This window comes from Chelmon rostratus, chromosome 20, assembly GCF_017976325.1.
Source record: "Chelmon rostratus isolate fCheRos1 chromosome 20, fCheRos1.pri, whole genome shotgun sequence".
Lineage (NCBI taxonomy): Eukaryota > Metazoa > Chordata > Actinopteri > Chaetodontiformes > Chaetodontidae > Chelmon > Chelmon rostratus.
Genome location: NC_055677.1, coordinates 20,130,053 through 20,146,464, shown reverse-complemented (window position 1 = coordinate 20,146,464; position 16,412 = coordinate 20,130,053). Strand labels below are relative to the sequence as shown.

The following is a 16,412-nucleotide window of genomic DNA, read 5'->3' as shown; positions in this document are numbered from 1 at the left end:
TGCAGTTTACAGTTTAGAGGGTCTGGTGAGGAGTTGTTGTGATATGACAGGTTGGAGGATTCCCTGTGTGTGAACAGTTGTGATTTACAGGGTGGGAACAGGTATCAGATGACAGTCTCACCTCCCTTCCCCTCTTTTGCTTTCATGTAAACTAACTGAGGGAGGCTCATGCTGTGTGTGAGTGTGAGCAACAGACCTTTCCCTACAAGTATCTCTGCTTCCTGTAGTCACACACACACACACACACACACACACACACACACAGAAGCACTGTGTGTCTTTGAAGTAGGTCCCCTCAGGTGTGTGTGTGGATTGAGAAGGCAGGGTGTGATCCAGAGGTTGACAGAGTTGTTGTAGCTGAGCCTGCATTCGCATACATTTTGCTATGTTTATGCATAGCAGACACACTACTTTAGGGTTGTAGAGCCTCTAAAAGGGATTCTTTTTTGAAACATTGCTGACCCCATTCTGGTTTGACAACTCCAGGATTGCATTGTAGTCTGGACAGTACAGGGGAAGAGTGGTAGAAAAAGGATGAGGGGGGGGGGGGGGGCAGTATTTTGTAACCATATTTTGTAAACATGCTTACTTCTGCTGTAAAGTTGAGCATTTTCTCCTGGGGGTCTATGGGGACTGACTGGCTTTTAGAGCCAGCCCCAGTTTGAGGAACTGCAGTTTTTGGCTTCATTTGTTGGCTGCTTGGCTCAGAGTTGCTGATATTCTCACTTTGCAGTTGCTTTAAGTCTAAATGAGCGGATTCAGTCACAAGGATTTTCCAAAAAGAAGACCAGTTTGTGGTCTCATGTGAATCTATTTGTTTCCGAGGTATTTATATGATAACATCATTGGCCTGTTTTTTATGTACACTCAACTGTAAATGATAAACCAGTGAAGAGCACGAATACTAGCTATGTGAAATTCTGGCTTAACAGGAGTTCAGTTCAGTTAGTTTCAGTAAAACTGAGCTTGGGCTAAAAGTCCCTGGTCAGTTGTCTCTGTGTATCAGAGGGAACAAAAAAAACAGAAGTGTGGCTCCAGAAAAAAGGGGAAATGGCCTCAAAAATCAAGTTGTGTATTCTGAGAGGAACAGGATACACAGCATACCACACCGCTTCCACATTAATAGGAAAAACAGATGAAAAGGGAGCTAAAGAACCAAGTGGACCGTAAATTTCCATATTGATGAAATGAATCCAGATTGTGCAGCTCTCTGAACAATATTAATTGATTTAATGTTAATCATGACTGTTGTTCCACGTTTGTCAGGAGCATTACTTGGCTTACGTCATATCTAGATTAATAGGAATAAGTATTTTCAGTGCTTCTTCAACCAGTGTTTCGATGTCTCTCTGAGAGTGATGGTGTTGAGAGAAGCCAGAAGCTGCAACCACAGAGTCATAAACTCATTGAAGCAGCAGAGCGAGCCAGCTTTCATTCCTCAATAAAGAATCATTCCAGTCCCAGGGTTCAGTTCTCACCTACCACACTTCCTCTGATGTGTGCGTGCATGTGACATCTTCAAATTGTTTTTCTTTGACCAAAACCCAAATATGTTCGTTTTCTTACCATATATAATAAAGGAAACCAGTAAATTTGATTTTTTTAAGCTGTCCCTTCTGACAATCAGCTGATCAGTCGACTAATGCTGTAATTATGTCAACAATTCGGCGTATATTCCAAACTTTTCGAGCAGTCGGGTCCCGGCAGCTCGTTACAGGACTCACGCTGAGTGAATGGGAAGCTTAGTAACACTCTCTGTTCTGTCGTGTCCTGCTCACACATGCAGTACACTCTCCTGCTGTTCATTTTGAAGCCAAGCTTTCTGCCATATGGATCACACCCACTGTCCATTGGGTGTCTTCACACACTCCCTGTGAGGTCAGTCTTCCTTCAACGCTCTGTCCATGTGACCTCTCATGATCACAGGTCCACACAGTGACAATGCAGGGACAGTGAACTGTAGTTTACAGTTGTTTTACAGCCATATTGTCCTTGGACAGTAAACTTCACTGCACTTGCCAAATTCTCCAAGAAATAGAGTTATTGCAGCTGGAGACACAGCAAAATGATTTCACACACTTCATGATGCAGCACAAACCTCTCACTTTCCCTTAGTTTTTTATCCATGATACAGCATTTGTCTTTTAAAATTCGTTTCATCATTGTAGTCGCCTGGAGCAGTCATGGCTCCGGTGCCTTGCTTGGAGGCACCTTTTAGAACCCACTAGTCCAGCAACAGGTCTGTCTCTGGTTTCAAACCTGCAGCTGGAGTGTAGCAGCAGTGTGTGCAGGACTCAGGTTGAACTCCTCTGTCTTCAGCAGCTTTATTACAATCAAACCGTAGAACGTTTCCATTTGGACATTTGGCCTGGAGATGATTATGGGTTAATGATTTATGAAGCGTTAACATGTTATCATTAACCCAATAAAACCCAGATTGTCATTCAATATTTAATCAAGGAAGCTGGGATCAGATCCAGGTCACGCAGAGTTTGTCCTTTTCTAGTAAAGAGCCTGGCAAGGCGGCGGCAGTTCAGAGAGGATCCACCCCTCTGAAGTGTCGTCGATCAGGATACTGCACAAGCTCCCGGGCTGCCGACTCTTCTCTGGGATTAATCAAGCACAGCGTTACATCGCGTCGTCGTATGTTAAAGGAACAGGAGGAGCAGAAGATGCAAAGGGATTTTTTGGGATTAGGTCTTCTGTGTTACGGCGTGCATCACCCTGACAACTGTTATAGGAGCTGTGCTGGTGTCCTGCCAAGGTTAAGCTTATGGAAAACCACACACACACACACACACAGACACACACACACCACTCATTTCTGTCTGTCTGTGTCTCTTTCACTCCCTTGTAGGTCTATACGTCTTCTCTCAGACAACATCTGCGACTTCTGCTCCTGTGGACACACTGTATCATTAAGGCCAAGTGATTTTCACCCAAAAAAAATACCTGTTTGTGTTTTGTAGTGCAGAAGACACAGACGGTAAACATGTTCCACTCCTCCCCATGTGTGCTTGTCACGGTGCTTTATTGTTTACATACACGAGTGATGTGTGGAAGCAGATTAGAAAGAGGCTTAACCTCCACCTCGGCTTTTTTGGCAGCTGGAGGACACACCCCCACCATCCTATGAGAACACGCATAGAAACATGCAGGTTTTCACACACAAATACACACGCTTTCACACACTCATTTGTTAGCAGACAACACAATAGAAACTGCCTGCCCGTGGATTTCCTTCCTTTGTTGAATCCAGATTATTTCCGAGTGGCCACACCAAACTTGCGAGTGGAAAACAGGAGCTCAGCTCAAACTACGGAACCTCGCTGGGGCCAAAAAACCCCTGAGTTTACAACTTTCTCATCCCGGGATCCAAATCCATCCCACAGTAGCACCCAGGCTAATGAAAAGGTTCTGCTCCTGTGGTCGTGTGGGGACTGACTACAGAAACAGAGGCTGAAGGGGCTGAGAAGGAACAGACGTTACATTACAGTGTAACAGTGATGGGTCTTCTGCTGTCCGTTGGTAGCCGGGGTGGCATGGATCACCCTGCAAACTCTGCAGCTGGCACAGATGACACACTGTACACTAAACACACAGATGACGAGGGGTTAAATATGGAAACCGGGGCAGTGTTTCTGACCAGCTTGGCTTTGTGGTCGAGGCAGTAGGCAGCAGTCTTCCTGCGACACACCCTGGACTCAGCACTGGGGGTTCAGTTAGTCTGCTGATACGCTGGCAGTCAGCCGTATAATGAGTCCGCCTATGTGTAGCTTATTTATATTCCTGCCCTGGAAGCCATCCATTGTTCACTATACGTTGAGCTTGTAAGCCTTTGTTGTGATTTTATGTTTGGTTCGCTGATCACTCGGCTGTATTTCTCACTGAGTGCCTGAGGACTGGTTAACTTTCTATCAGCCACACTGTCCGTGTGGCTGATCGACGGGTGATTGATTGGTTCACTGCTCCATCAGTTCACTTTCTATCGAACAAGCTTTGTGATATTTAATGGCCTATAAATACAATAATAAATCCTTTACAAATGACCCTCTGCTCAAAACCTTTTAACCTTTTGGGAACAAGGTAAACTAAAAGTAAAAAGTATGTGTATGTGTATGTGTATCTGTTGTGGCTGTTGGAGACAATCTGCTGGGTGGCTTCTTTAGTTATTGACTTTGATGTTTACTTGTGTTATTATTTTCAACAGTCTGCGAAGAAGGAGAGATTTGCCTCCAGTTTCCCTTCTCCTAATATATACTATTCAAGAAATACTGCTAAAATATCGCTAAGATGGTTTGCTGCTAATGGTAATGAAAACAAATGCTGCCACAAAGTTGTTGCACAAAAAAATGTCCTAACAACAAAAACTGACTAAACTGCTCTAAACTATGCTGCAAATGTGGCTGCTGAGGCTGAGGCCGCCTTTAGACGTGCTGCTTCTGAAACGCCTCACTTTGACACTGGAACTGTGACGGAGACATGGTGCACGACACATCTGCCTGGGGTGAATGTCTGGGGTTGTTGAAGTCTAGGTGATGAGGCCTGCCTCACAGTCAGCATTCCACTTCATCCCAGAGGTGGTGGGTGGGGTCTCTGTGCGGGCCCATCAAGTTTGTCCCCAACAAAGTGGGAAAAAGACTTTCATTGAAGTTCAACTAAGCACAGCCACGGACCATGAGTGCACAAAAGCGCTTTTAACTCTATATTGTACTGAACCTGTCGCTGTTCTCTTTGTGGTAGTGAACAGATGATCCAGCAGATGGGGCTGTGGAGTTATATTTGACTTTGCTCTGATTCTGTTTCTGTTAAAGGAAGCTGACTGATCTCTCACTGCAACCTTTTATTGCATTTATTTCTAGCTTTAAATAATATTTGTGGCAATATTTGCTGTGTCATCAAATAGTTTTATGTGTCTGATGTACTGTACAGTTGGCTGCAGTTAAGGAAACACACTGTTAATGTATGTGTAGATATAAGCGTTGTTGTCAAGGCAGCCAGGTAGAAGGGAAACTAATAACTGGAAGGTCTCAGGATTGATCCTCTTTGCAGCAAATGTGTTCTCTTGCATTGTCCTTGAGCCAGACCTTGAACCTAACCTGATGTTTCAATAATGTACCAGAAGAAGGTTCAGCAGAGATGGAGGGGGATCGGGCGGAGATGTAAAGTGTGCCATAGATGATAAGAGGAGAATTGTTAAGATGGAGATGAGACTGACCAACACAGCGAGTGTCTGAGCAGCAGAGAAAGGCTTGCTGCAGCCAGCACTGATGAAGATAATCTGGCATTATAGTTGGAAGATGGCACAACATGACTCGGCAAATTCCCCTGATGGCCATTGGTCAGCTGAACTCCCAGACGAGCTGATGACTGCTTGGATCTGTGTGTCTGCGTGCGTGTCTGAGTCCATGTTTTGGTACAGATTGTGCTTCTGTGTTCTGCCAAGTCATGCATGACTTTCACACAGCATAAACCCAGATGGAACTGCCTCCTTGTGGTAGAAAGTGGTATTACATTAAGGTTAGAATCAGTGATTAAAAAAAAGCTTTCGTTTACCCACCAGAGGGGTCAGAGGTCGGGCTCAGGCCTCGCAGCTGCTAGACGTTCAGTGTGTTGCTCAGGGGCTCTTGCCTGCCATGGCAGGGTTTGGATCCAGGTCCTGTGGCCTTCTTACTGCTTCAGTGGATACTTCGATGCTACCCCGGGATACAAATCTGTGGCACAGTTTACTTCACATCAGATTTTCCTCTGATCACTAAAAGCAAATAGATTTTGTCATTTTGTTCATCATGCTTGTCAGATTTAGACTTCCTGGCACTTTGATGCAATAGGCTGTAAATTTGTTTTTCTGTTGTCATTGCACAGAGGTTGGGTTAGAAGGGACTGTTCAGTGTTATTATTTTGCCTCCTCACTTCCTTTAACCACTTATCATCACCATTTACGTGTCTCTCACTCAATTTCTCCCTCCTCCGCTCAGCTTCAGCTCCACTTCTTTTAATCTTTATGTCTCCATTTCATCTTCAGCATCCGTCTCCTTCCTCCCTTTCCAATTTGCCCAAGTGGGGTAAACATTTTGCATCTTGAAAATTGTAACTTAGGAATTGTACAAATAGCCTTGTTTTCAAAGTGGTAATTATTAATCAGCAGGCATGACTGGTGATTTGGAAGTCGAAAGAATGTCTGAGGGTGAGGTTAAAACTGGGCTATATTTGGTTGAAAAGTCAAGTTTTCTAGGTTACATATTAACATTGTTTCAGTAACATTTATGTGACTGTAATTCAGCATATACAGTTTTAAGATGACCAATTCTCAGGACTACATCACTGTATTCCTGGTGTAAATGAATTTGATTTGATGAGGTGTTGATGTGTTACATTCATATTTACGATGTTGTGGTTTGTTTACAACTTGAACTGCTGATTTTAAAAGTGCACCATTCTTCTGAAAAAAGCACGTTGCTTATCATACAGAACCATGTGATTCTCGGTCTTTCAGCACACCATCCCACCAGTTCTCTGTCTGTTTATATAGGAGTTTATGAGCATCTATGTAGGTTGCTGCTGTGTGCAGTGACATTGGAGTGCAGTGGATTGATTGATTGATGGTATGTTGTTTCTGGTGTTTGAAGGACAGGAGCATTGTTCTAGGACATTTGGTTGTAACATTAGGTTGCTACTGTATCTACAACAGTTGCATTGCAGGGTCAATGAAACTCTGAGAAAGAGACTTTGTTTCACTACAGCACGCACAAGCTAAGAACCCTGCAGGTATTTCTCACAAGAAATGGGACCCAGTGTTGAGTTGAATTTCTGGGGAATACTGGGATCTCATTTCCCAAAATTCAGCCCTAGCTGGGCTTGCTTCACAATGAAAAGTAGTTGTTGAGGTGCTGAATTGTGTGCATGCATGCATCTAGCTCTCTGTAGAGGTGCCTTAAAGATAATTATATTTGATTATTTGGAATGAGATGTGCAAGATTTGTAGGACAACAGCTGTAAATCAGATAAGTTGTCATGTATTTTCTTATCTTCTTTGTTGACTTCTCACAGTTCTGTTTAGAGTTGGGACAGCATTATTCACCAGGAGACGACATGTTTATGTTTCTCTTTTTTCCCCTCTGTCTGTGTTTGTATGCAGCCATGGCGGAGTTAGACTTGAGTCTGAGTGACGCGTTGACAGACAGCGTTCCTCAGCCGGGCCCGGAGAGCCTGGTGGAGAGAGACTTTGTGGCTCAGCTGGAGGCGGAGGCCTTTGACGATCAGGTCGGGGAGACGGTGGGAAAGACAGACTACATCCCCCTGCTGGACAACGACGACACCAGAGCAGGTGAGAGTAATATGATGGAGCCCAGTGGAGCATGGGTAATATAGACATTACTCATCATGACTGCAAGCAGAGTAATAAGAGAGAGTGAGGAGATGATGCCAGTTCAATACAAAAAGGATGAGGTTTTTCTATTACCACAGATGAATAGAAGCACACTTTGTGTCATTTTAGTCAGCAGTTAATTTTATTGGCAGACTGCTGGAAGATTAATGCCAATACAGCAGACAAAGAGATAATAAAGGTGCTGTCTCCTTAGCAGTCACGCGCTTCCCCTGTCTCAAAGTGAGAACTGGGTGGCAGGGGTGACAAAAAAAGTTGGGAAGAGGAAGTGTGGTAGACAGGTGAGGCAGAAGAAGATTATTAGATGAAGGCAAAGACAAGTCTCAGCCAGCACAGCGTTTAAATTCAAACAACAAAAAACAAAACGAAACAGAACGTAGTTTATTCCAATCACAAGAAAACAAAACCTGCCTTAAAATGTTTGACAAAGTAACTGTAACTCCAGGTCACCCTCTGCCTGTTTCCAGAGGTTTCAGCTGCATGCCATGGTCAGCCACATCGCCCAGGCTTCCCTGTTTAAGATTTAAAAAAATGTCAAATTAAAGTTCATGTAATGTAATATCACTTTACAAGTGTGTCACTGAGCGTGCTCATTTACACATCCAGCAGACACAGAGTGAAAAATGAGCTGAAAGATGCTAATAAGCTCTGAACTTATAGTGCGTGTGAGCTTATTATTAAAGAGTCCTTGTTAAAATTCTTAGAATACTCGATCCAGTGAAATTTGCTTCAAGTTTAATGAAAATCCCTCTCTTTTGTAAACCAAACTGGAGTTAATTCCTCCTTTCAGAAAACTAAAAACCACCAGAGACCTTTGTCTGACTTCATTTTCCCGAGCGATATGATGTTTGTGACTGCACCTCTGTATCGTATTCCATCTCTCCTGAATGGGATGAGAAGCTGTGTTATATAACATGAGCTGCAGCTGCCCCTAAATGACTGATAGTATCAGGCACCGCTGGACACTGTCTGCCATTTTGGATCTACTTGGGTGCCATTCAGCCGCAGGGGAGATAGTAGCCTGAAGATAAGCAGAGTAGCGGTCACTGCTTTGAATATCCCAGCCGACCACATCACTCTGGAAACTCGGCAGGAAAATGTGTCCCAACTCTGAGCAGTTACTGTCCAGTGAAGCTGCTCAAGGTTTCCTTCTCATGTCTGCGTGTATGATGACATCCCACCACAGTCCTCTGTCAGTGGCCCTTGATGTAAAGAAGAATGCGTCCTTCACCAACCTGCCTTACAAAAGTGGAGGTTGTGGGCCAGCGATGCAAATAGCATCAAAGCCAGTCTAACAGCTGGGTTGTGTGCAGCTGCACTCAGTACGCTCACTGGTTTTTCTGCACATGTAGAAAATGTACAATTGAACTATCGTGGTTTTATACTTTGTATAAGATACTGCAGAGTTCCTTTCTCCTTGTTAATTTAATTGACTTTCGCAAGAGCCCTGGTACAGTAATAGATTGCATTTATGTGGAAGGTTTTTTATGGGATTGCTGTATGACTGTCGGGTTGATGCAAAAGTTTAAATTCAGTTTTGTAACAATTATGGAATAGACAGTGAGGCAGAAGCCAGGAGAAAAACAAAACCAAAAAACATATGTTTACATCATGTATATATAGTATGCTGCTTCTCTTTTTTCCACAAGAAGAACCGGAATAACAGCATTTGGAAAAATATGTTTGCTTACACACTATGTCTTTTGTACTGGTTAGCTCATATGTCTGTACGCCTGTAATTTCAACTGTCACGCACCACTTTTATTCTGGCACATCTGGGGACACATCTGGGAAATGATGACATCAAAGACACTTATGGATTTACCAACAAAATAAGGAAACTATGTGAACAACAAAAACTAAAACTCTCGAATGCTGCACATATCGCTCATGAACAGCCACAGAATGCGCTGCGTGAACACAGGCACATGCGCTAAACATAGTCACACTTGTTCTTGTGTTATTACAACAGAAATGGCTTCAAAAGAGCCCCAGTATGCATCTGTAAGAGGAATTGAACAGTTGTTTGAACAGATACTGGATATAAATATAAAGACATTGAATCCAGTGAAAGGTCAGCGAAAACTCCATGATACCGAAGCTGAGACCTTCCAGTGGTTCAGAGTTGTTGGAGCACTACTTGTTGCTCAAAATGAACTTTTCCAGTGTGAGAGTAGATATGTTTTATTAAGCTGCCCTCAGATACAGGTAGAGAAACAGATAGGTGTATAGGGAGGTGAGTTAGCAGTTAGATAAACAGTGGATGGATCAAATAAACAGCTGAGTGAGTAACCAGATAAAAGGAAGTGACAGTTAACCGGGCCTGACTCAGCTCCTGGGCCTGTTTTGGTTACCCAGACACTTTGGTCAGACAGTCAGACTGTGTGTGGGCACTCGTCAGTGACAGCCGGCTGTAGGACGGGCCGTGGGTGGTGTTTCCAGTGATCAACTGTGGCACGCTGTGTGCATTTGGACAAACGCAGACATGCTGACACGCACAGTGCCAAACAGCAGGGCGAGGCAGTCCACAGATGATTGTCCTCTGTCAGCAGGAGAGCGAGACGGAGGAGGCACAGATTTGTCTGTTGTTGGTTTGTTGTTGGTGTGGTGCTCAGGTGCACACCTAATGCACACTCATGAATTGTCCTGTGCTCAGTATTTGTGTCCTTCTGCATGGACACAAATGAATCATGCCTTGGGTTTGCATGTGTGTGTTCTTGCATGTGCTTTTTGCATGCGTGCACATTGATGTGTTGTGTGTGTGTGTACTGTATATATGTGTGCGTGCGCATTCCATTGTTGGCAGACTGGTCTTGTTTTTGTAGCTTCTTGGCTGCATGAAATTATGTTAGTGTCTGTGAAAGAGAGAATCCTGTGGCCTGTATCACAAAGCAAGACTAGTGGGTTAACCAAATATGTTTAGGTCCAGTAGGACAAAGCTTTTAACCTGGTTAGATCACCGTGCCGACATATGCTGCACAGCTAACGTGGTCTGGAGCAGAGTAAAGACCGCTGGCCAACCAGCTCACTTGTCCACGTGTCCACCAGGTTTAAAACAAGACTTTATCCAAACAGAGGTTATATTTTACCACAGTAACAGCACGCGTACCTGGTGATTATAGCTGCATGTGAATCACACACTCTGTTAAGTAGCTCAGACAATTATAAATGCATCATTTCTGTAAGATGGAACTCGTCAGGCGTTCATTGGCTTTCTCAGTGGACTTCAGACAACAACCTGTTGAAAAGGCAACAGTTATTTTAAGCCTTACTTTTAATATTTGGTTAATGTTCCTAATGTTGATTATCTGCTGCAATAAACTTGTATCATCTCATTTCATATTAAAGTTCCTCTCTCTGCATTGACCAAACCCCTGAAAACACCTCTGTTCATTGAATTTACATATTTTGAAATGTTTCCATGAAAAAATCCCTTCATTCCTTTAAACTGCCTAGATGCAACTCTCCACCTTTGCCTTCATTTAGCACATGTGGATCTCTACTAATATGCAAATGGTCTGTGCCTCTTTCTCCACCAACCTGCTCATCAAACACGCAACCCTGATTGTTTTCTGCTTTGATAGCTGCTACGCTACACAATGGCAAGTGGTCATGTAGGAGTAATTCAGCCTTACATGTTTGAACTGGAAACTGATTCTGAGCCTGGCAGTTGATGTGTCAGTATGGTCATGGATGTTATTTAGGGCTCTTTACAACATTAGGAACCCAACAGAAATATAACAGGTGCCTTAGGCTTCGCTATATTATCATGAAATGGAAAGCCATCCTGCAAATGGATGGCGATGGTCCCTGAGGTATGTGATGTATGAAACCCTGGCCTTCTGAATCCGTCTTTGTTGTTACGTCACCTATAAATTCTACATTATGGCTCTGATGATGTTGCACGTTATTGGCTAGTAAATAAGAACTCCCCCTCTTTAAGTGAGAGTAAACTGAGCCATTTAATGTGATAATGGTTATCCAGGATGAACAGGAAGGCTCAGGTAACCCAAAGAGAGCTGTACTAGGTTGGACTGGCTTTATGGCCCTTTGTCCTCTGTGGCTCAGCAGTATAGCAGTTGGTTGTTGGGGTTCAGTCCCAGGCATGTCGAAGACATTGAACCCCGGTTTGCGCCAAAGGGTTAGACCAGCACTTTGCATGGCAGCTCACTTCCACTGCTGTGTGGATAGTGAGTGTATGGATGAATGAGAGGCAAATTAAAGGATGAAAACGGTCCTTTTACCAAATTCCTTGTGTGTTTGAGTCGTGTCCTTGTATGTCAGAGCCGTGGTGTAAAGCTGTTGATACAGAATGTGCATTCTGTGTTACAGACTTGTGTACATGTGTGTCTGTGTCTGCTGTGCACATTAGATAAACACAGCGCAGTGACTCACCAGTCAGATGTCGCACAGTGTCACCTCCTTCAGTTCCCGCACTGACACCAGCCAATATGTGCTGCCCTCCGCCTGACCCGGCCTGACCAAACTGGGCCCGTGTGCTATTAACAGGCACATTCAACACACAATCCTAGTGCTCAGCGACTATAGTGAGGTGCCCTTTAAAAAGCCTCAAAAGTCAGGGTCAGTGGTTTGGTCCAGGTTCAGTCTGTCATATTTCCGCTGCACAAACCAATATGATGCAGTTTGATTTCCTATCTCATCAAGCTGTGAGCACTTAGATGGAGAGTAATGTGTTTGCTTGTTTTGTGTGTGTGTGTGTGTGTGTGTGTGTGTGTGTGTGTGTGTGTAGACACGGGTACTGCGTTGGAGAATGGAGAGCAGGAAGCTCATGGGGTGCAGAAGCCTGGTAAGCCATATCCTACAATTCCCTCTGCCGCCAGTCAGTCTGCTAAGGCCTGGTCATCCTCATCCACCAATCATGGCCTTCTCTTGTCTTTCGACCTTGTTTACGTCCTCCTTGTTCTTCTTCTTAGTTCGACTGTGTGTGTGTGTGTACTCTTAGTATTAGTCACCTGAGCTGCTCTCACTGCTCGCCAGCGTCCTTTCAATGTCCTCTTAAGTACAGGCTGCTGCTCTTTCTTTTTTCCTCCCAGCTGTTCAGTCTGAGGAGTTCAGCTGAAGAGAGTAAGGCTTAGAAATACAGCAGGAATCATCTGGGAAACATTTTTGAAATGAGAATGTTTCTTGTTACAGTACTCTCACACACACTGTTGCCACTTTCTTCTTTTGAGTCATTTATACACACTGAAATAACAGCATAGCTCTTTGGGACAGTCAGCTGGGTTTCAGAACATCTGAGGTTCTGTTTTTCATACAATAACGAAAGGTGAAAAACTTCCTCTTCAGCTACATATCTCTCTGTGCTGTATGCACCAAGCCACACCTCCATCTAATCATTGATCCTGAAATCTTGTTGTAAAGCCTGTATGTTCTGAGTCTGAGAGGCATAAATGAGTCTAAAGGTTTGAGATTAAACTTGTCAGCCCTCACAACCTGCGTAGCTGCCTTCCTACAGCTCAGGATGAAAGAGAAGAGAGTTCGGACTTTAGTTATAATCTCCTGTAAAATGCAAATAACAGATCATCAGTGTCCCCTTGATAATATCAATCTCCATCTAATGAATGGGGCGACATGGACATTGAGGCTCTCTTGTACAAGTCCCTTGTACTCAGCAGTGATTTTGTTGCTTATAATGGGAATAAATTGTTATTGTTTAATCTTATATTAGCTACACAGAGGAGATGCAGCTCGAGAGAGCAAGATTTATTGCTTCTAATGAACAAACCCTCTGTCTCCCCTTCTGGCTGTCTGCTTGTACTGAAAAAGAGTGAGGGAATAACTGTTTAAAGTGTGTGTGTGTGTGTGTGTGTGTGTGTGTGTGTGTGTGTGTCATTTTGGAAACCAGCTCAAAAAGGGATTTTTTTCCCTTTCTCCCCATCACACTTGCTCCACTCATACTCCTGTTCCTCGGTTCACTGTTGTTGTCGTGCACTCATCCCATTTTAAACTGCAGTGCTGCGGTGCATGTCATTAGCAGAGAAAGGATTTTGCATGTAGGTATAAATTAGTGTGTGAGGTCTCTTCCGCTGCTCCACTCCACAACATCAAAAAAGTACAAACCCATTCATACGTGGACCAGGACGCTTTGTGTGTTAGTGTGAGTGAGTGTGTGTGTGTGTGTGTGTGTGTGTGTGTGTGTGTGTGTGTGTGTGTGTGTGTGTGTGTGTGTGTGTGTATGACAGAGAGAAAGTGCAAGTGATGCTTCTTACATGAACAGCTCAATAGAAAATGTATCTTACGTCAACGCCCTTTTGGAGATTTGATGTTCATCCAAGCCGTAAGAACCTGTTGCTGATCCGCTTCTATCCATCCATCATATGTGTTCGGCATGTAGGCCTGTTAATCAAGTCAGTAGTTCAGGTCATGGTCAGTAACATGGGACAATCGATGTATAATGTCTTCGTCTTTGCTGCATCTGTTTTGGCCATTCCTTTTGAAATCCATCCCATCAAATCCCCAGGCTTCATGAAAGTGTGAGTGCCCTTTAAACTGCAGCTCCACAGACGAAAAAATGAGCCTGTTACGATTCATGGTGCCTGATGATTAATATTAATGACTGCTTGGTTAGATTAGGGACGACAAGATTAGAGAAAATGCAGTGTTGATGACATTAAAGAGGTGTCATGTTACCACTGTGTAGGTGATGGAGTAACTACCCCTTCCCTGTTTGGCAGGTATCCACCCTGGTCTGTCATTGTACTGTATTTATTATCAGCTGCTGGCATTGGGTGAAGCTGTATCTCTATTTTCTACTGAGTGCCGACTGATACAAGTGCACAGTGGGCAGGATAAAGCTGTCAAACCTGCCCACTGCCATCTTTCATTACTGCATGTGGTCCATTGAGATGACTGGAAGGTCTGGTGGGATGGACGATGGTGACAGTGGGAGGAGTGATGAGCATGTAAATCAGATGTCTGTGTTGGCATGTTCACTGCTTAGCCGTCTGGCTGCTTGCATGGCATGGATAGCTTGTGTTACCGTGGTTACAGCGCTGTATTTGTGCATGTATGTGTTTCTAATAGATTAGACTGTCACTGCTGGAAGAATGCTCTGTTTGAGTTCTGGTTAAACTATATCTCTAATCTCCCACACTGCATCGGTGATGAGATCAGAGTACAGTGTGGGCTTTGTGATACCATTTTTTTCAGTGAGCCTGCTTTAGTACATAGAGCATCTGGACTTGTCGAGGTGCATTGGATCCATTCATCACTGTTATTCCAGCAGACCCCAGGGAGAGGACGCAGGCGGTATAAGTAGTAACTGGGTCAGAGAAGTGAGAGCGTAAGCTGAATCCTGACAGAGCAAATGCAGATGTGTGTATGTATGGGTGTGCACTGAGGCTGCATGTCACCTTCAATGCATGACGCTTCTGCATCGCATGTAATGACAAGTGTATGGTATAGAATGACTTCCCAAATAACTGACCAATATAAGATGATGAGCAGCATTAAAATCTGGTAACCATCAGGCTGAGATAAGTCATGTTGGTCAAGTATTTGGCATTTGTTAGATTGAGTTGCAGTTGATTTGTGACAGCTGTACTAACCTGCTTTCTTCCTTTTTTCCCCTCATCCCTTCCTCTCATTCTACTTTTTTCATCTTATGCCACTTTTCTTCTTTCTTTCTTTCTGAATGAACCCTCTTTTGTTGATGCACTTATTTGGTCTTCTTCTCTTTCCCCTCTTCCTCTTGAGTGCTGTCATCACCATTTTTTTTACTCTACTTCCCTCTTCTCTCCGTTATTTCTCTCCTCTCCTAATCCCCACGCTTCAGAGGACTAGAACCCGCCTTCATCGCCATGCCGACTGTTAATCAGCTGTGCTTCTGCTTCTGTGCACCTCTTCCCTCTCCTTGTGCAACACCAGCACACATTATCTATCCTATCCATGGCTCCTTTGGCTCAGTATGAAGGAGAGAGTTTGACGTTGTGGACAAGATACCACCTTTACTTTCACACATACACATGCACACACACACAGTATATGTGCTCATACACACACACACAAAGCCATGTTGCCCTGAAAGCAGCACACACTGTGATTCTCCCCGCTGGACAGACTGGATGTCTCTGACACACAACTGTTTTGGGACATATACACAGTCACATTTGAAATTCAGCTTGTATTTTCTGTTGTTTTTGTCTGTGGACAGAATTACCACAATGACTTATTTCCACTGTGTCCAATGAAATGTTCTCTCCTTGTCAGTTCCTCTCTGATAACTTTCCAAATTTATCCCGTATTAAAAAAAATCACACGGATCAAATTCAACTTGACACACTTAAAAGTCTCCTGTGACGTAAACAAATGAATTAAAATGAAAAACCGTGCACATCTGTAGCCCCTCTTGTCCCCCTCCCTCTCTGTCTCACCATCACACTGAAGCAGATAGTGAGCTCATAAATTCGTGTCCTCACAAACTCACACACTCTCGGGCACAGACACCATCCAGCAGCCAGCCCTTGTCCTCCTGTATGAAAGCTTTCAAATTGAGTCGCCGGCGCTGCAAGCCGGATCCATCAACACCCAGCCAATAGCACACACACGCACACACACACACATACTCACAGATTAAGCCACCAAAAAAGACAATTTGTATTTTTGTCAATGTTTTTCTTTGAATGAAATGCTTTTAACACTCCAGCTCTCTTTGACGGTCACCTCTCTTCAAACTCTCGGAGCTGTTAAACATAGACTCTGTGTCTGCTTTGCACTATTTTCAATCTTTCTATAACCAAAAAAAAAAACCACGTAAAAATAAAATACTAAATAGATACTGACACCAGACCTTCAGTGGACAATCATTCATGTGAACTATGTAAGAAATCTATTCCATTTCACTGTACTGTGTAGTTCATTTTCAGTCTTCACTTAAATTGATCTGATCGTTTTGAATGATTGTTTATCCTACTTACTCATTTCCGTGTTAGCTTCTAATAACAGTCTGTTGTGTCTGTTGCTGTATATTGTTATTGTGTAGGCAAGGAATTCACATTTTAGTTCA

At 43.6% G+C, this 16,412-nt stretch overlaps 1 protein-coding gene across 3 annotated transcripts in view; it reads left to right on the top strand.

Annotated features, from left to right (window-relative positions):
* Positions 1-16,412, top strand: part of LOC121623842 (microtubule-associated protein 4) — a 109,539-nt gene that overhangs the window by 15,648 nt on the left and 77,479 nt on the right. For all 3 annotated transcript variants that reach the window (XM_041961325.1, XM_041961326.1, XM_041961323.1), the window contains exons 2-3: positions 7,139-7,327; positions 12,138-12,194. In XM_041961325.1, coding sequence (XP_041817259.1) covers positions 7,141-7,327; positions 12,138-12,194 — 244 coding nt within the window. In that variant the 5' untranslated portion in view covers positions 7,139-7,140. The remainder of the gene's footprint in view (positions 1-7,138; positions 7,328-12,137; positions 12,195-16,412) is intronic.